Source organism: Hipposideros armiger, unplaced genomic scaffold (genome assembly GCF_001890085.2).
Source record: "Hipposideros armiger isolate ML-2016 unplaced genomic scaffold, ASM189008v1 scaffold_192, whole genome shotgun sequence".
NCBI classification, from domain to species: domain Eukaryota; kingdom Metazoa; phylum Chordata; class Mammalia; order Chiroptera; family Hipposideridae; genus Hipposideros; species Hipposideros armiger.
The window spans coordinates 1,058,628-1,079,248 of record NW_017731542.1 but is presented as its reverse complement, the minus strand read 5'-3'; the positions used below and the strand labels follow the sequence as shown (position 1 = coordinate 1,079,248).

General features: G+C 36.0%; 1 protein-coding gene across 1 annotated transcript in view; it reads left to right on the top strand.

Moving 5' to 3' along the window:
* The window catches only part of IMMP2L (inner mitochondrial membrane peptidase subunit 2), a 772,705-nt gene that overhangs the window by 594,455 nt on the left and 157,629 nt on the right, over positions 1 to 20,621 (top strand). Inside the window, exon 5 of the mRNA XM_019653032.1 lies at positions 12,796 to 12,898. Within this exon, the coding sequence (XP_019508577.1) occupies positions 12,796 to 12,898 (103 nt within the window). The remainder of the gene's footprint in view (positions 1 to 12,795; positions 12,899 to 20,621) is intronic.

Below are 20,621 nucleotides of genomic sequence, written 5' to 3'. Positions count from 1 at the left end.
ATTCATTTTTCAGTTTTAGATATAATCTGCTTTGCAGTTTTGTTCAGACTCTCCAAGACTGTCTATGTGTTCCTCTAAATGTCGGTTGAAACTACCCAGGAAAAAAAATACATTGCAATTAAAATTTTTGAGAAAATGATGAATGCATTCATCCTTTACTTTCTTTTTTTTCTTTCATGAGGAAGACGCTATAGGATAGTTTTTAAAAAGATAATTATAAGGATAAGAAATGAACTTTTCTAATCCTGGTATTCTTTCCAAAATAAATCTACAGAGCAATCACAGACTTGACCATGACCTAAAGATTAATACATTATTGTGCTGGGGACAGAATCCATATGACAAGGGACTCATGCAAAAGACAGATTTGGGAGTGATGAGCTCCAAAAACTTTGTGTTTCTTGGGCTATTGTAGTCAAGCTGGTCCTTGTAGGAGGGAAAGTTGTTAGAAATAGATACGCAACTACAGCAACAACTACGAGTCATGTCACTAAATATGAAACACAGCTGAGACGGTAAATAACAAAGTGGGGCTTAGATAAATGGAGAGATTTCCATCCTAAGCCTAGTTCGTCTAATCAGAGCAGTGTTTTGTAATTCTGAAGAGAATATAATTACAAGCACTTACTATCTGAGTGGGGTGATTTTTGATAAGGGCGAAACAGGGTTGCTTTTATTAGAATGAGATAGCTATCTAATCAGAAGATACAGAGATTATGTTCATTATGTGGTTCTGGTGGTCCAGAGGGAATGCACACTTAGACTCGCTTTTGCCTTTTAACCCAAGACGTGCTAGAGCTGTACAGCTGAGTCTTAAATGGCTCGCTCTCCTGGGATCCTTCTATTCCAAACCCAAAACAGTGGGTTGAATGCAATTAGGTCTCACCCCAAAACAAAGTGGCCACACACCACGTTTGCTGAAATATTGTCCCTGTAGTAGTGGGCGCTTGGTGTGCGTAGAGCGCGAGGGTCCCCCTAGAGGAGATTAGTTGCACTGCATGTGTCTGGAGGGATGGCTTCCACTGGCAGGGGACCGACCATTCAGCTGAGTCCGTTTTGCCCCAGGCTGCTCTTCCTATGAGGGTAATTATGTCACTTTTTTTTATCACTACCCTTCGAATGTGCCCTATTGCCCACCAAGTAGAGCATATGCTTCTCAGATTGCTATTTAATTTTGTCCACAGTCAGCCCATCCCCAACCTACAGCCTACATTTGCTGGCGTCCATTAAACTACAGTCCAGCCAAAGCAAAGAATTCAGGGTTGTCCTAACATGAACCCTTGATGTACTTTATCATCTACATACGTTTTGTCACAGTTTGTACCACTCATGACAATATTTATATTCCAATTTATATTTCTAATTTCCCAGGTCAGGATCAGCCCAGCCAGAATTAATCTTTTTCAAGGTGAAAGGATTAAGAAGCACAAATGAGTAGTTACAAAATAGTCACAGGGATGTAAAGTAAAGCATAGGGAATACAATTAGTAATATGGTAATAACTATGTATAGTGCCAGGTGGGTACTAGACTAGCCAGGAGGATCACTGCATAAATTATACAAATGTCTAACCACCATGCTGTACACCTGAAATTAATATAAAATAATATTGAATGTCAAAATAAAGTGTAAAAAATCATTTTCTTACAGGAGTATCAAAGAGTAAAGAATACAGGCTTTTGTGTACCTGGGCTCAACCCTTCACTATTTTCTTTGTTTGGTAACGCCTGAATTACTGGCATTTAGCTCACTACATGGTCCACCATAAGTCCTAATGATAATAGTAGGTTATCATCATTATATCTCAGATCTAGAATTCATCCCATTCTGTTTTGCATTGTAGTTTCTGAGTACATACTTCATCTCCTGTACTGGATTGTAAGGTCCTTGAGTTTAGAGCCATTTTCATACTTAACTTTTCAATCCTCCTGACCCCTCCAAAATGTACATTTTAGATGCTCATTTTAATAAATGTGAATTGAGTTAAATTGCTAGAACTGTGTCTCACTAACCATGTTATAGATTACAATCAGCGGCAGTGTATCCACATACTGTATGTGTCAGTAACACTTAGTCCCCCTATAGTCCTTTGAGGCAAGGCAGTCTGTAACGGCCATAAAATGAATCCATTCACATAATGCTCACACCAAATATCTAACTCTACACTTTCTATATTTTGAGTTATTTTAGTTTATAATAAGGAATTATTTCTATAAACTATAAGCTAACAATTTTCTTTTAATGATTCCTCTTATTATCTATGTTATTAAGTGAATTTACTATAGAAAAACTAAGACAAAATGGTTTTCACTTACCAAGATGGCAACCAATAGGCTTCTTAAGCACTTATCTTATACTCAATACCAATGCCCACGTTCAATTCACAGTTTTCTAACAATTTAGTTTGTAAATGAAGCTTCCATCAATGTGAGTAGAATGCCCACAAGGAGAACTATAAAAAGAAGCCCTGAAATTTGGTTTCCATCATTTTGGTTTTGAAAGGTCAATTAATACAGACTAAACCCATCACTATTTACAAACTCTTTAAACTCTCCAGGCCTCAGATTTCTTAAATCTGTAAAAGGACTGTGTTGCCTGAAGATGTATCTAAAATCCTTGTCAATTTCAGATGTTGTATGATGTGATTATCAAAATGAGAGAAACAGCACCCTCCAACTGTTGATGGTATTGTAAAGAGGACTGCTATGAGAATTCATACTCGTTCATCCATTTAGTTGATATATATTTATGGAGCACCCATCGGAAATACAGACAGACAGGCCCTGTTTTAGGAATTCGGCAGACAGTGTTGAATGAAAGAGTTGAAGTCTCTGCTTCGTGGAATTTACCGTCAAGCAGGGGAGATAGACAAAAATCAAGTAGACTGTAAAGCCAGCGAGCGGATAAGTGTTATGAAGAAGAGTATGCTAATGGATAGAGGGTGACAGGAGGAGCTAATTTAGATAAACAGGAACCTGGAATACAAATTAGGTTAGAAAGTGATCCCGGAGGGAGACCGTTCCACGCAGAGAACAGCAAGTGCAGAAAAGGGTGGAGTCAAGAGTGCAGGTATGTGGCCTTGAGGAAGCTGGGCGTGGGGAGAGCGAGGGGTGGACTCTGTGCGAGGACATGAGGCTGGATGTGTAGAGAGGGGCCAGGTCCTGTAGGGCAGTGATTCCTGGAGGAGGTGACTTGGCCCCACAGGAGACATTTGGCAATTCCTGGCGACATTTTTGATTGTCACGCTGTGAAGGGGATCCTGCTGGGATCTAGTGGGTGGGAGCTGGGGATCCTCTACAAAGTGCACAGGATGGACCCTCACGACTAAGAGTGACCTGGCTCCAAATTTCCACAGTGCCAAAGCTGGGAATCCTGGATGTGAGCGCGCGTAGGTCACAGTGAGAAATTTGGATGGTATTCTAAGTGTGATGGGGATTTTTCAACAGTACAGGAGTATGACATGATCGGACTTGTGTGAGGAGTGACTGAAGACAGAGAAGAGGAGGGACGTGAAAGCCAGGGCGGGGGTGAAGGAGGGGTTCGGGAAGGAGACGCTGGTGGCTAGGACCAGTGTGGGAGCCATCAGGGAAGGACGTGGTCATTGGACTCCGGGAATACAGGAAAGTGAATCCTGATTTTTTTTTCCTTTTAGCTGTGGTTTTCTATCTGGTTTCACAAGGTGATTTATATCACTTAAATTTTACTTTAAGAGGACAGCAATCGGCCTACATGGCAGAAGATCAAGGCGATGTGTCTGGAGGACTGACTCTTCAATTTATGTCTTCACAAGAATATGAGGAATTACATTTTTTTTTTTTAAGATTCACTTTATCTATTTGAATCCAATTTCTTACAGGTCAGATGTTCACCACCCAAACTCAGTGATATAGAAGTCAATTTTACGCTGTTTAATGTTATTCTGGGTGACATCAGAGGTTTAATAAAATCTCATTAAAAGTGATTTCCTGTTCTTCCTATCTGAACTGAACATCACCTGACTGTTCTCTCCCATAATGGAAAAGCCAGCCTTACACTCAAGGCCACGTTTCTTGGAATCTGAGAGAATTGCCCTCTTGTTATTTGAGACTTAGGCCATGGATAGAAAATACTCAAAGGCAAGCATGAAGCAAAATATTCTAGGAAGCTTTAGAAAACTTTATGTTCCCAGCCAAGCCTTATGGCATGAAAGCAGTCTCATCCAGAACCTCACTCATGCTTTGTAGCCCAGAGAATTCCTAGGTTGGGCCCTGCCACCATGTAAGAGCCCTGTGTAGAGGGACGCAAAAAGTCTCTTCTGACTTTCAAGCAATTACCCGTTTATGCATGAATGCAGCTGGTCTAGACATTATACTCTGGGTTTATGATACAGGTTCATGAAGGCTGAAGCAGTTTGGGCTTGAATTACCAAGCTCCTTCCTTTGGTACTTTATAAAACCTATTTGATTCATATTTATATTTTCTGAAGAATGATCGGCAGTTGTCAAATGTGTAATCTAATATGGCAACTCTTCGCAGAAGTCATTCTATTCTCTCTCTATATTACTATGTGTTTGAATGAAACTGTTAAAGACATATTGAGGAATATTTGGTTGGAAAAATGATTGATGATTAAACTACCCCCTGCTGACTTTGATGAGGTAGCACAGCTATTTTGCAATATTGGACGTATAAAAAAAGGATCTCAATGCAAATGCAACCACATTCCAATTGGTTCTTGTGATGTAGTTGTATATAGAAAAGTGATTGGCAGGTAATTAAAACTTTAAAAGAAGCAATTAAAAATACTACATGAAAAAGTTATGTTCAAAAGACACTGCATCATGCTACACTTTGAAGATTGAATAGTTTCATAACCATTTCAGGTGATAATGAGTAGAATTAACAGAGAAACAAATTCTCAAAAAATGAAGTTACAGGCCACCATAAAAAGCAAAATAAGAAAAGAAAGCAAACCAGTCAGCTCATAGGCCGTGATGAACGAGCTGTCTTTGGGCCCTGGAAGGCCTAAAAAGGGGCTTAGAAACATTAAAACATCAACTTGGAAATACGAGGACAAAGGCGATGGGTTTCCAGAGCTTTCCACTCATAAGAGGATCACAAGTTTCATTGTAATGGCCGTGTAGAATGGTGCCTAAGTTCTTTCATTATAATGAACCCAGAAGAAAGCATTGGTTTTGCAGCTGGAGAGTGTCTTGTGAATTATATGTCAGGAAGGACGAAAGCAGCCTCAGAGCATCGGCAGGTGCCTCACCCTTACATCTTTCTGTCTTAGTTTTAATCACAGATGGGGAGCAATTCCTTGGGAAGTTGAGAACCTTTTTATTATTATTATTCTCGTTATTTGGGTGTGTGTTTTTGTTGTTGTTGAGTTTTGTGTAGTTTTTGTTTTCTTTTGTTTCTTTGCTTTTGCCCTTGTGGGGGCCAATAAACCACCACAAAATATGCCCCCTGGCACAAGGATCTTTTTGTCTTAAAGGGACTAGATAAACAGCAAATGCTGTTTCTTTGTTTTTCTTAAAAGCAGATGAAATTCTCATGTGAAAAGCATTCTCTCTGTACTAGAAGCTAAGTAACATTCTTATCCAGGACAAGAAGTTGAGACAGATAATATTCTATACAAACAGAAATTCTAAAATCATTGTCTTCCTCTAGTTTTCCCCCATAATTCAGTTATTTTTCCATAATTGCTTCCCTTTGTTCAACCTACTGTAAAAACATATAGGTTGTGCCATTTTTGGGGGTCTTCCTTTCTTATGAAGTCTCTCATGTCACGTAAAATTTACATGAATGTGTATACAGTAAGTTCCATTAAACATCTTAGATTCTAAAACATGAAACAAAACAATGTATTACAAAGTCAATTTTAATAGGCTAATTGATATAAATGAGGATTAAGTTCCTGCAGTATCTCATCAATGTTACAATGAAACAATGTGAATGAAACAGCATTATTTGAGGACCTGCTATACTTTTCTCTGGTTTAAATGTTTTATGTCCATTTAATTCTCAAGCCCAGCTGAAATACCTTTAGAGGGTAAAGGTGAAGTTTGCCTCGTGTGTGCCTTTTTATCTGTGAATACCAAACTTTTTGGACATCTAATTATGAAGATATTTCAGTATCGTAACTTAAACAGAAGTGATTATTAAAAAGTATCCTACTGAAACTACCATTTAATAGAGTCTTTGCTTAATACAATTCCCTGGACCACCAAATTTAAGCCAAGGAAAAGGTACATACTTTTGCGATTCATAAAAAAAAAAAAAAAGTCTTTTAAATAACAAAGGAACATGGAAGCTACATTCATAAACCAGGATTGAGGAAAGCCTTCAAAGCAACACTAAAAACTGAAAGAAAGTAAGAAGACAAAAATCAATACTAATGTTATTAGGATGAAATAATTTAAACATATTTAATTTTTCTGTACAATTATAATGACTGAAAGTCTTCATTAGAAAGTGACTTACAAAATATTTGCCTGAATTTATGATTGTATATTGCAAGGAAATACTGCACTAAGAAAAAAGATATCTTTCCTTCTATAAAGGAATGCGATTTGAATTCCATACTGTCTTCTTTACCTATCAGTTTTTATCTGTTCCTCATATCTTGATTCAGCTATTCATAATGACTTTCCTGACTATTCCAGCCTAAAATATAATAATACCTTTGGACATGTATGCAGTTAGCGAAATTTGACACTTATTCATTTATGTATTCTGCCATTAGTCAATTATTTTCTTGCCGATGCTTTCAACTGGTTAAATTTTGCCTATGGTGGTTTATGGTAGGTTAGACTATCATGTATATTTTACGGACAACTTTTGTTGCTTGTGTTTTGAATCATGGTGTGAGTTATAATCTTGGTGGAAGGGACAACATCCTATTCTTTTCGGTACCCTCATTCACACAGTTTAATCTGTTTCACATAGTTGTACATCAATTGGTGTTTATACCGAGAAAATAAAAGCGGAGTTGCTACTGTCACCGAGTTCATAAGCTTCTCCTCGTAAACTATAACACATGGATAACACAACATAAACTACCACCCACTGCTGGGTTGATGAGCGCAGCCTAAGTATGGTTATACACACGGCCTGCTCTCGCACGGATGGAACCTACTGTTTGGTAAATGTAGGCATCTTTCTCAGATTCTTGCTACAATTGAAGTGATTTCCATGGTCAGCCATAGATATTTTCAAGACGTATGTTAAACAGGAGAAAACATCCTCTATATTCAGGAAATTGTTACATTTATGCTCCTATAATCCAAATTTAGAAAAAAAATACATTGGGAATATTCATCACTAAAAAAATTCTTAGCTGTACTAAGAACATTCACATTAAATTTATAAAATTAATTCTGCAACTTTATTGTGAAGATGCATAAATCTAACTTTTAATTTAAATGAACTAAATAGAGTTGCTCTGATTGCCTAGCAACGGTCTACAATCTATTTAGAAAATGACATTTCACTTTTTTCAAATGAAAAGCTGTGCTGTATGACCTATTCTTTGGAAACTCAATTTCTTTGAAGAAGAAAATAGTGAAGAAAAAGAAAAAAAATATGCTAAAGATTTGGAGAGGCTATTTGCAAAAACCTATATATGATAAGAGTTGTATCCAGACTATATAAAGAGGTCAAACAACTCAATAAAAAAAAGCCACCTAATTGAATTTTTAAAAACTTTCATAGTTCACCAAAGAAGAAAGCATATGACAAACAAGTACTCAAAAACATTAGTTATTAGGGAAATGCACATTAAAATCACTGTCTGCCCCTAAAATGGCTGAAATTTAAAAGAATGATAGTTATCAAGCGTTGCTGAGATGCGGAAAACCTGAAACCCATACATGGCTGGTACAGTTGCTTTGGGAATTAGCCAGACGGTTTATCATTAGGTGAAACATTCATTTACACGACCCAGCCATCGCACTTACATATACCGGAGAGACATGAGCACAGGTGTCCACACAAATACTTAAACTCAAATGCTCATAGCTACTTTATTGACAATAGCCCCAAAATAGAAACAACCCAAAGGCCTATGAATTGTTGCTTGAGAAACTAATTGTATTGTAGCAATATAACTAAACTATTAAGGAAAAAATGGGAACAAGTTAATAATACATAAAACAACATGCCTTGATCTCAGGCATTAGAGACTAAGTGAAAGAAGTGAGAAATAAAAAATAAAAACAAAATACATAGTGAATGATCCCATCTCCATGAAAGTCTAGAAAAGGCAAAACTAGTGACAGAGAGCAAGTCAGCCCTGGTTACCTGCAGCCAAGGATGGAGAGGAGAGCAAATTTGCCTGCAGAGGCACAAGGAAACTTGGGGTCATTCATGTGTTTTGATCTAGTGATTATGTGATTGTATAGATATTTGAAATTCATTGAATAACATACTTAAGATGGCTAAATTATATTATAGTTTATGTAAATTATACCCAAGCAAGGAAATGCTGCTGTCAATTTAGCTGTTACTCCTTTTAAGATAATCTACCTTTTTTCCTCTGGTAGCTTCTCAAACATTGTTTTTGGGGGGAGTGGGAGTAGGGGGTGTTTAGTGTTTTGCAATTTCATTAAAGAGTCTGTGAATTCATGTTCTTGTCAATTCTGAAAAATTCTCTACCATTATCTCTTCAAATATGGCCTCTTCTTTGTTTGTTTTTATTCCCTTCCTTTGGGACTCTGATTATACTGTTACATTTTCTAGTAATGTTCTTGATGTCTCTTTAACATTTCTTAGATTTTTCATTTCTTTACCTCTCTGTGCTAAATTCTAAGGAATTTTTTAGGTATATATTCCAGTTTAATTCTCATTTCTTTAGCTTATCCTAATCTGCTTTTTTGTCCACATATTTAATCATGTATTTTAAATTTTAGAAGTACTGTTTGGTTCTTCTTAAATGTCTATTCTTTAAAAATAGGATAGTGCTCTTTCTCATATTTTTAATTTTAAAAATATTTAAATATATACAATTTATATTCTATGTTTGATAAATCAGTATCTGAAGTCTTCAGGGTGTAATCCTTCTGTCTATTGTTTGTCCTGACTCATTAATACTGGCTCTTTCTCTGTGAGTTCTGTTCTTTTGGATTCCGAGTTCCTATTGGCTGGGACTTATGTATAGAAAACCTGAAAACTCTGAACTGACATGTTATTCCTGAAGAGTCTTATATTTCCTTCTGGCAGATTCCTGGGGCCGATTAAAGTTAACGCTTAGCTTTCCCAGATCACACAAGTAGCGTGAACTTGAACTCCCATCTGACCTGAGAGCAGGATGTGGATTCTCAAAGGAGATTTTTTTTCTCTTCCAGAGGCCAATTCTAGATAGGCAAGTGTCCTTCTCATTTTCCTATCCTGATGGTAGATTGCTTTTTTCTAGTCCATTCTATAGGTGATGATAAAAGAGATCTAGTTCCAATTTCTGATCTTCCTGAGATCTGAACCCTGGACTGCTGGTGACTTCATGACAATGAAAACCCAGAGGCTTAGAATCCAGAGAGCAGTAAATATCCTCAGGGCAGCCACTACTTTGGACAGTGAGAAATATCAGTGGAATGGCTTGAATAATAAAGAAATAAAGTATTCTAATGAATCGTGAATTATTAATACTATGACCTAAGTTAGGTGTGTGTATGTGTGTAATACTTTGAATATGAATTCATTCCTTTTTGTTGCATCAAGGATTAGTTTGACAATTTTTTATTCAACTGATGACACTCAAAAGATTCAGAGACTTAAAAATAATCATTGTTTTCAAGGTCAAATCAAATTGTAGACAATCATTCTTCATTCCATTTATAAGACTTAGGCAACTTGTCTTGGTAAAGCTAGTACTAAAAATGCCTTTTTATAAACAGGTAGTTAGAGCACCATACAGAACTCATTTTTGACTTTCAAAACCAAAAGTATTTGCAAGCTGCAGATATATACAACCTCGTAGGCTGACACCCCACTTAACTGTTAAATCACCTGAAAGATTATCTTGTCTTTCTTTAATGTGAATTCAGGAGCACAGAGCTATTTAAAATTCCTTCTCTAGAGGAATTCTATTAGAAGTATTATATTTTTTCGGCAGTTCTAAAAGGAACCAGCTCAATATTTTATCATTATATTTTTAAAGCTACGTTGGGTTATTATTATGTTTTTAAGTTATATTGAAACCTGAGAAATAGAATATGGACTGTGTATATGGCATGAGTTTTACCAGGGTTCTACAGCTCAAAGAGTTCTTCCATGCCTGTCTAGTTTCTAGGTAAACCACTGTCTACTCGCATTGCAACATTCAAATATGTAAGTGATTAGTAAGTGAAAACCCAAAGAAAGTAGACTGTGCTTTTACCTACTACTCTGCATATTTAAATATGCACAGATAGTGCTTTCACACATAAGTTTTAGAGTGTCCCAGAAGGGCGTAAGAATAAAAGAAAAAAAAAAAAGATTCATTGTACCATTAAAAATAGTCTGCAGCCACAGCACAACTGTGGGCCAAAGTAATTATTGAAGCATAGCTCAGGTAATTTTAAGAGATTGATGCTGAAAGATAGTGGATGCCGATCACATTCTGAATGATAAAATGAAAGAAAAGAGTGGAAAAGGTGGGCAGTAGCAATAATGACTACCGCTCACCGGGTTCTTACTATACATCAGAGCTGTATTGAGTGCTTTCCTTAAAACAGCCTCAAAAGTAAGAGAATCATTTACCGAGTGTTTAACACATACCCCTTCATCCATAGAACAACTTTTTGCATTAGGTACTATTTGCCCCATTCTACAAATGAGGAAACCGACATTGCGAGTTTCATCAACTTGCCGAAGGGCTTACATAAACTGAAAAGGAAGTGTTAAGTCAGACACAAAAGCCCAAATAGGCTGATTGCAGAGACGAAGCTCTATAGCAACCTTGCCATTTTTTTTGTTTAATCTAACGGCCAACTTTAATCTTTTATGCTGGCTTTATTTCATAATTCTGCTTGAATGATTATTTGAAGAAACAAAGTGGGTAATTGTTTTCTAAGTATTTATCCAAAATAGCCCGTTTAATAAGGCCATGTTTGGACTTATTAGGAGTATGCCTTGCCAAAAATTAAGTAAAAGAAAGGGTCTTCTCTTTGTCATTAATACTTGATGTGGGATATTAGTTCTTAGAAGCAATTTCATGGTAAAAGCAGTAATGATGTCAAGAACTAACTGCCTGATTTTAATTGGAGGACATTTATGTTACAGAGTATGTGATGGTAAGATGTGTTCAACTTGTTTTTGCTTGTCTTGGAAAAGCTGAAACTCTTCTTCCCACTAGTAATTAAAAATAAACAGCAGCCATTAACTTGCTGTTGGCTTCCAACGGCCACAGCGTCACTTCCTTGCATGAATGATTTACTGATCTACAGCAAAGTAATTCGACACTGAAATTGTCTTGAAAATGAAAAACCGTTCCAGAGAATGAATAGCTTCCATTTTGATAGCATCAATATATGTGTAGTTTTCATTTTTTTTATGCGTTCTTCTGCACACATACAACTTGCTCACTGACAAAAAGGGTCTGACAAGGGCTGCCGCTCAAAGAACACTGTGCAAAGCTCAGCTTCCGGGCTTGACTCTAGAGACTTGGGGGCGACATTCATACATTCATTCATTCAACCTTTCAACCAACATTCATTGAGGAGCTTCTTTAGGTCATGTATTTTCCCAAAGGCTTTGGGGAATACAAGAAGAAGAAAAAAACAGTCTCTGCCTCCTAAAGCATTTATTATCATAGAATTGGAAATAATGTTTTATTATAATTCTGTCCGTTTTACTTAACTGGCTGTATCATAATTTATTTAATCAGTTCTATGCTGTTGGATATTTAGGAATATGATTTCTTTTTGTTCTCAAAGGCCTGTGTTGAAACACCCCTGATAATAAATATTTGTTCACATTTCTGATTATGTCTTTGGAATGGATTTCTACCAGTTGAATAACTAGGTCCAAAGCATGAACATTTTAGCCTATTAATAAATATGAAAAAAAAAGAAAGGCCCACCTGGCAAAAAAGGACAAACGTTGTGTATCATTTTACTTTGCCACCATCAGGGGTGAGAGAGCTTTTCCTGATTCCATTTCCTCGCCAGGCTTAAGACAGAATGTTCCACTACGTGTGTATCATTGATCACTGATCTTCAGATAGTCTACAAAATTATTAAAACTTTTCTTTTTTTCAAGAATAATTTATGAAATCAAATAGTGCTGAGCAAAAATTTTCGACTGACATTGATAGTTTATGTTTAATGAGATCATCCAGGATTTTTCTTTCTTATTATCCTGAATTTTAGATTATTAAGAGGTTGTGAAAAGTGATGTCAGGTGGTTTGAGAAGTTTCTTTGACTAAAAAATGAAGATCGCAGTGGACCAAGAGTTGAATATTGACTTAAAAGCAAATGTTAAGGGGGAAAAAAAATAGATCTTGTATTTTGTTAGAACTTACTGAATTTCATTTAAAACAAGCACATTTAAGGATACTGTGAATTAAGTGGTCAAACACGATATTTGGTGCTAATGCATTTTATTGGAACTCAGCATTTCTGCCTACAGAGAACAACAAAAACAAAAAAATAGTGTGGATAGCTTTATAGAATCCTGACCACATCCTACCTAAAAATGTAGTTAGGGTGTAGCCTTGTTTAGCCTGTAATAACCTGTTGTATCCTAGTAACAGCATTTATGCCCTTTCTAATTTCGTGTGCCAAGCTACTTGATCTCTTTTCTGTTCTTATCTCATTGGCTACACCATTTCTTTCTAGAACCATGGGACACAAGAACCGCTATGTCAAAGTACCCCGTGGCCACATCTGGGTTGAAGGCGATCACCATGGGCACAGCTTTGACAGTAATTCTTTTGGGCCGGTAAGTCACCTTGTTGCTGATGTCATTGGATTTCAAAGGTTGGAGCACAGGTATGTCCGATCGTTTGCTTAGTAACCCGGCCAAGACTTACCACGAACATTATGGTGGAATAGTTTATGTTTGAAAATTTCCTGTTAAATATCATCGATAGATATCCAGGTTTACGTGTGTGTGTTTCATAGAGAAGAGCACAGGCACCTTAGTAAAATATGGAAGGATGCTTTCAGCCGACTGGCTGACCCCAATGGAAAGGTCTATTTTCCCCCCAATGAAACATTTTGTACTGTTTTAAGTTAGTGTTTAACTGAAATAATGTATAAAAGACATAGCCATCAATTTTCTACATCGTTCGTTACAAAAATGAGGATCGTGGAAATCATATTGGTAAGTAACATTTTCTCAGCATTTAATTTATAGCAGAAATGCATACGTTCCTTATGTCATGTTTATATTACATAAAATGTGTGACTAAACTGATACTTGATACATTTTTTCATTTTGGATGAGTATAGAAATTCTCTATTTATGTACCTCTGCAATGAATCATTATACAAAGTGCGGAAACTTTTAGTTAATGGAAATTGCACCCAGTGTCTAGTTACCTATGTCTGTTTAAGAACTTGGATCTTCACCTGTTAGATTTTCCTAAAGCTAATACTTAGTACGTATGTATAAGCAAATATTGAACATCTTCAGATATGTTTGCAAAAAAAAAGGAATTATCCACTTAGTTTTGTCTAAAACTGAACATTGGTGGTCTTAAAGAAACCATTTCCTTTACATATTATGGGGAAACCACATCGTTGTCACTAGGGGAGCAGCCATTTTGAGCCTCCTTTGGCCAAAAGTACAATATGAAAGATGAGATTGGTAAATATTATGGATAGGGGGAAGAAAACTTTAGGAGACAACTCCTCCTTTTTTCTAGTTGCAATGATAATAATAGAAAATCTTTAAGATCTTTCTTGCTCTTGAATAGTAATTATTACAAAAATTCAATCTTTGTGGGGTATACTGAGGATGGGATGAACAGATTGGGAATTTCATAGGTCACGTGTGGTCAGTAGGGGTGATCATCACAAATGTAGCAGCAACTTGAAAGTGAAAGTACCGTATTTCCCCATGTATAAGATGCTCCCATGTTTAAGACGCACCTTAATTTTGGGGCCTGAAATTTGAAAAAAATAATGTATTACATAAAGTTATTGAACTCAAGTTTTATTCATCATAAAATTCATACAACTCCTCATCACTGTCAAAATTCCCAACCATTAGCTTGTCCTCACCTGTGTCTGATGACAAATCACTGTCTTCATATATTGCCTCGTGCTCAGTTCCATCTATGTCATTTGAAATCTACGACCACTGTATAAGACACACCCAGTGTTTAGACCCCAAATTTAAAAAAAAAAAGTGCATCTTATACATGGGGAAATACAGTAAGTCACCCAAAAGCAGTTTTATTTCCCATAAATAAGATTTAATCTATTTCATGTATCATGCATTTGGCCAAGTCCACATTAAAATGTTAGTTAACTTTAGTTTGGCTTTTAAGTGGTTAGGATAGTGACGCTGGAATGAAGGATTAAAAAATGTTTTGTTATCAGCTGTGGGGTGTGTGACCAATAATTAGTTACTCATAATAAGCACTGAAGTTGGAGGTTGGTTTGCTTTTCCTTTATTAATAAATTAGAGCCAATGTGCTATTATTTCTATAATTAATATTCTCAGCGAGTTACATTCCACGTGCCTCCTCATAGTGGAGGGACTGCGTTCGTTGCGCGTAATATGCGTCAGTGTCTCTCTGCTGGGCTCTCCTTGGGCTCACGTTCCTGCTGTGTACTTCGCAGGGGCCTTTGGAACCATTGAACTATGAGTTTACCTGTGAAAGTGTCAGGTATGGAAATATCCTGTCATTTACATAGATAAAAAAGAAACTGTGGGAACCACGTGAAGGACAATCTCATTGTGTTTATTACAGTAAGAAACTATAGTAGGCAAACCATTGACAATCATATGTGTGTAGCATTTTAATGCCATTTGGTTGACATCATGTATTTAAATGAAATCTACTTGTGAATTATAACTTGAACCAGTAATATGAGTCGAAGGCACAAGACTGCTTTGAAATTTAGTGATTCATTCCTTCCTGTTTTAATGGATAAATATATTCAGAGTGACTTTTGGCCCATGGGTTGGACAAAGCCATCAATTTCCATTCACAGAAGTAGAGAGAGAGAGAGTGTGTGTGTGTGTGTGTGTGTGTGTGTGTGTGTGTGTGTGTGTGTGTATTTTGATTAATGAATGGTTATCTGAATAATTTGAAAATTATTTTAAAGTTTTTATAATTCTAAAGAATAAAAACAAGTTTTATAATTCATAAGAATTAAAATAATCTGAAATTTTAAAGTGCGTGTACGCTTAAAAATTGTTATATTTTCCCAATAATTTTCAGTTGACATTTTATTTTTGCTTATCAGTAACCTTAGGCCTTTTAGATGGTTGATTCATTTCTCCCCTTGAAAGTAGGGAATGTACTTTTCCTGGATGTAAACAGCCTGTGTAAAGGCAACCAGGGTTGTCTCTCTAGGATGCTTATCTTGACTTTGTAGATATTGATTGAAGCCTTTCCCCTTCATTTTCCTCCCAAATAACATCGGCAGTGTATCCAAATACATTTAACATGCTTTAACTCTTTGAATAGTAATGACACTTCACCCTAGAATCTACCCAGTTTATTTTGAATTGTTACCTACTGGGAATCACAATGGAGCTGGCTTTCCATATTGAAGTAGACCTAGTTGCAACCTGAAGAAGAATAAGCAAAAGAATGTCTCATTCTGTTTTGTTTTGGTTTTTTAGTTTATTTTATTATTTTCTATTTATTTCTTGATATTTGAATTTGCTTTAATAATTTGGCTTATTGCCACTGCATGTAAGCTCTAGAGGGAATTAAATAGTTTTATGACTGAAAGATGAATAATGAAATATGAATTTAAAATAGCAATATTAAGCTGTACTAATAGACCACATTGCAACAGAGCGAGTTCCGAAACCTATGCTTTAACTTGTCTGCATGGTGTGATGGAGAAACTAGTAGACTCTCTTATAAACATAGATGATATGTTATAATGAAAGAGAAAATAAGATAATCTTGCCTATGGGCCTCATCAATCACTCAACATTTCCTCATGCATAAAAGGAAGAGTTTTCTTTTCTCTGAACCCATCGGAAATAAACAATTGATAAAATGAGTGTGTGTGTGTGTGTGTGTGTGTGTGTGTGTGTGTGTGTGAATGCATGAATGTATAGGAAATGTTTCAATTATCCGTATATCTTTATGGTATATCAGTTCTAAACCTCTTGAATATATCTTCATCACACAATGAAAGAATGTGTCCTATCTTCTCATAATATGAATGCACTAATGTATGACATTAGCTTAGATTTTTAGTGTGAAAAATATGTTTTGTAACTTTTCATTAAAATTATAATAATTGTCTAGAAGTGTTCTTCAGTGCCTATTACTGCTTGATTTTACTGGATTATGTATTAGAGATCTCTGATGATGCTGATGTGTAGGTTTCTAATTGCTTGGGATATTTGAAGGGCCCTGCTTTTACTAATTTGTTTTCTCTCTGAAATAAATGAGCACCTTTCCCTTTGCTATCCCCACTTCCATGTAGATAATACTAATACACTTTCTGTTGTAGCTATGTTGTTGTGCTTTGCCAGCACCCAAAAGTAACTGATCACAATAGATCCTGATGAATTTCCTGCTGGTTTTAATTGAGAGCACATAAAAAGCAAATTTTGTATTTGTATGTGTACAAGCATAGCTGTGGATTTGCAAATAGTAATTTTTAACTATTTTAAATTAGCAGACGCTTCAGTTAAAAATGCATGCCACAGTTCTTTCTTCCATTTATTATAAATATTTATTTCAGTACTTATAGTTAAAATGTTCTCATAGATATTCATTCCTTTTGGTAAAAATAGAAATATGCCCCTCTTCATGGCCTCCATTTAGCGCGTATATTTTCTGTCTTTGAAGTTTTTTTCCATTGTTTTTATCTAGCTTTAAGTCATGAGTCACTAAGATACTTTCACTGTTTGTTGTGTACTGATTTGTTGTAAGGAATAGATGTTATCATAGAAAGCCTAGTTAATTTAGTATCTAAAATAGTATATTTTAATTTCACTGATCAAAGGACATTAGTAAAAAACAAAACAAAACAAAAAAAACAACCAACTCTTGCCTCAAACATTTCAAGGCAAAGATAGCCTTTCCAAGATGCCTAAAAGTATTTTGAGTTGTAGGTTCACAATCATAGTGTCATCTCATGAACAATTTGTGTGCAAAAACTGCTCATGGTGGCTGCATCTGTCTGAGAATGGAAACTGAAGTTATACTAAATATGAATTCTTTTTAGTTCCAAGTCAGTTGGAAAAGATCTAATCTAATCAGTTATTTCATGGATACCCAATTAACTGAAATATTAGTCCCCTAGAATGTTTTCTTGAAGGATAAGTGCCTAATAAGAAATGATAGTTTTAGATTAAATGACTTAGAAATATTATTCATAATTAAATGAGCTGATGATCTGAAAGTGATGATATACAGGAAAACACTGAAATGAAGGTTAAAATTCCATAGTATTCCTTTTGAACTTAATAAAGTTCAAAATGTTTGTCATTTTAAAAAAAAGTAGTGAGAAAGTAGAGGAAAAATAAAGTCCATGTTTTCATATCATGCAAGCCTTTTATTGATGTCTTCAAGACAGTTTTTAGCATTTTCTGTTTTTCCAGATTGATTTTGGCTTGGATTCTGATGGGTGGAATGGATCAGGATGGACAAGGATTGTGTTAACTAGAGAGGTTACCGAATTACATAATACAGGTGGGAAGTGAACATTTTAGGAGGTTTACTGTCTAGTCATGCCTGCTCTTAAATTTGTCCCTACTTTATGTGTTTTTGGTAAAAAAGAAATAGGGTATGTGATTAACTGGAGCTTCAAAACAAGATTCTTGGAGATGCAAGCAGCTGAAAGAAAGAGAAAGGAATGGGAAGTTTTGATGTTTTGAGATCATATGACAAAGGGAGGGATTGGGATGGAGTTCTGGGAGACTTTTCATAGATTCAGAGATTATGAGGGCAGAGATTTAAATTGTGGACATTAACCTGTGAGTCTTCCCAATCCTTTGTCACTGTCACTATCATCAAGAGATGCCCTGATGCCTAGAAAAAGCAAAAAAGAAAAAAAAAAGGGTCAGTAGATACGGCTGAAGCATAACTCCTACCTGTGAGGAAGGATAGCTGAGCGGGAGGCATCAGGCAGTTACAACACACCATCAGAGGGTCTCTAAGTGAGGGGATGACAGCCCCTTTGAGGAGTAGACATTTGTGTACTAAAAACCAATAAGAAAAAAACTATGAAATCTCCTAGGAGGATTTGGTAAGACGGATATTCTGAAATCGGTGAAAATAATAACTCTTTGGTAGAATCTCATATTGCATTAAACACTCTAGATACTGCGTGCTTCATGAATGAAGTGGTTTCTGCCTAGAGTGGCTAATGGGTTTCAGCTACTGAAAACATTGTGCTTACACAATGCAGGAGAATCTTGTGGACGTGGGGGAATGAGTTGACATTTCATTTTATTTGTTGTTGGAGTGTAGCATTTTCCTTGTGTAAATTCTCTCGAGCAGCTAGAGTAACTTTTATTTAAAATAATCCATTTTCAAATAAAGAAAAAGGTCATTAGACTGTGTTGACAGGATTCAAATAGTGTTCTCTTCATATTTTCTTTGAAAAATAATGTGTAGACTTTGGTTGGTTATGTATTTTTTTGTTTTCTTGTAGGACATGCTTCTGTTCATTAAAACATTTTGTTAGGAATTAAAATAATCAATATTTTATAGAAAAATAATGGGAACAACATCCCTGTGGTTTGTAAGATCATAAAATCTTACCGTGATGTTTTCTAATTGATTCTCCCAGCTCCATTAATCGGCGCTGGAAACTAGCAGCCTCACACAGTTTATTTAGGTATAGTTTTCATTTGGCTAGTGTAGACAAAGGCAAGGTTTCATGAAAGGGCCAAAGTCAGTGAAAAGAAATGCCATTATAATATCCATATAACGAGAGAGGTAATTCTCAGATAAAAGCCCATTCTCTGGAACCATATTCAAAACAGAGATGGCCGTGCTTCCAACAGAAACAAAAAGCCATGTAGCATTGTCGTCGCTTTTAGTGGGATGTGTTACTGTACAGCTAGGACATTAAAAAACATTATTTTTAAAAAGAGAGCATGGAAAGATCATGCCCACTAGAAATCATGGTGAAGTAAATAATAGTACCCCCTACCCCTACCCTGAGAACAGAGATGATATCTGCTTCCGTTCCTACCAAATCAAATTCTGTCTTCTGTCTTAATTATTCTGCTAGTGTAGAAATCATTTTGCACATGATTTCATTTTCACATAGGAGAAATGTCAGGAGAACTGCCATTAGACTGCATTGATATGGTAAATACTATTCGTTTGGGCCCTGTAGTTACAGAATTAGGCATGTTCATTTTTAGAAATATATATTAACTAACAGTGGGTCAAGAGCCAACATTTCATGAAATACATAGTTATTAATGTAGCAATTTATAAGATCTTAGGAATTTTTTAAAAGTGAGTTTGAAACTCTCATCTTATTATTTGTAAGGTGTAATTGGTGACTACAAAACTGGTACCTACATAGAAAAACAAAATGGAGTGTGTGAGGGACCTAGAAGAGGAGAAAAATGGCTGTTGCCTCACCTAGATAACACCTGCAGAAAAAAGTCTGCCATTGGATATACTATGATTCAAGGTTTGAGACTGAATAGCTTCATATTAATGGGTATCTACTTATAAAATATTTGCTGAGTAATTGCTCGCTCCTTTTCTTAATATGCAAACATCAAACTACGGAAATGACGTGGTCCTTTGACTGAGCTTCTGGGAGATAACTTTCTGTGGAAAATTTTCATTTTCCTGAAGCTTATTGGGTAATCTTAAAAATGACTTTGCTTTGTGCCAGTATCTTATTGGTTGTATTTACCGAAATGACTTGCAAGAGAGTCAAAAGTTCAGTCGGCGACTTTGGTGGTTATTTTCTGTGTAATGGAGCATATGTGGGGCCCACAGTGAATCACAATAACCACAGTTTTCGATATTATCCTTAGGCAGACCCATGTGAGTTTGCGGTATATTAAAATTTGTCCAACTCGGTGAATCAAGCGAGTGCAAACGCAATGCTTTATTACAGCGGTGAGGCTCAGAGCTATGAGTGTGTTCTAGGCATGAGACACCGAAGGCCTCACAGCTTGAGCACAGGTAACAGTGATTCCCGGAATATGACTCCTGGATAGCTCTGCGCCAACCCATCCTCCTGTCACTACAAATGTCTTCTGAAAAGAACCCTGATCACATTATTCCACGTCTTAAAACAATGTCATCAGCCTGCAGCGCCTTTCACACTTAATGAAGAAATGTTAGAAGCCTTCCCTTTTAAATCAGAAACAAGAGAAAAAATTTAACTTTTACCAATTCTATTCAGCATTGTGCTAAAAAGGTCATTGCCAGTTCAGGTTAAGGCAAGAAAGGGAAATAAGAGATGTAGAGATTAAAAAGAAAGATTACCAACTGTTTCTCTCTCTCTCTCTCTCTCTCTCTCTCTCTCTCTCTCTC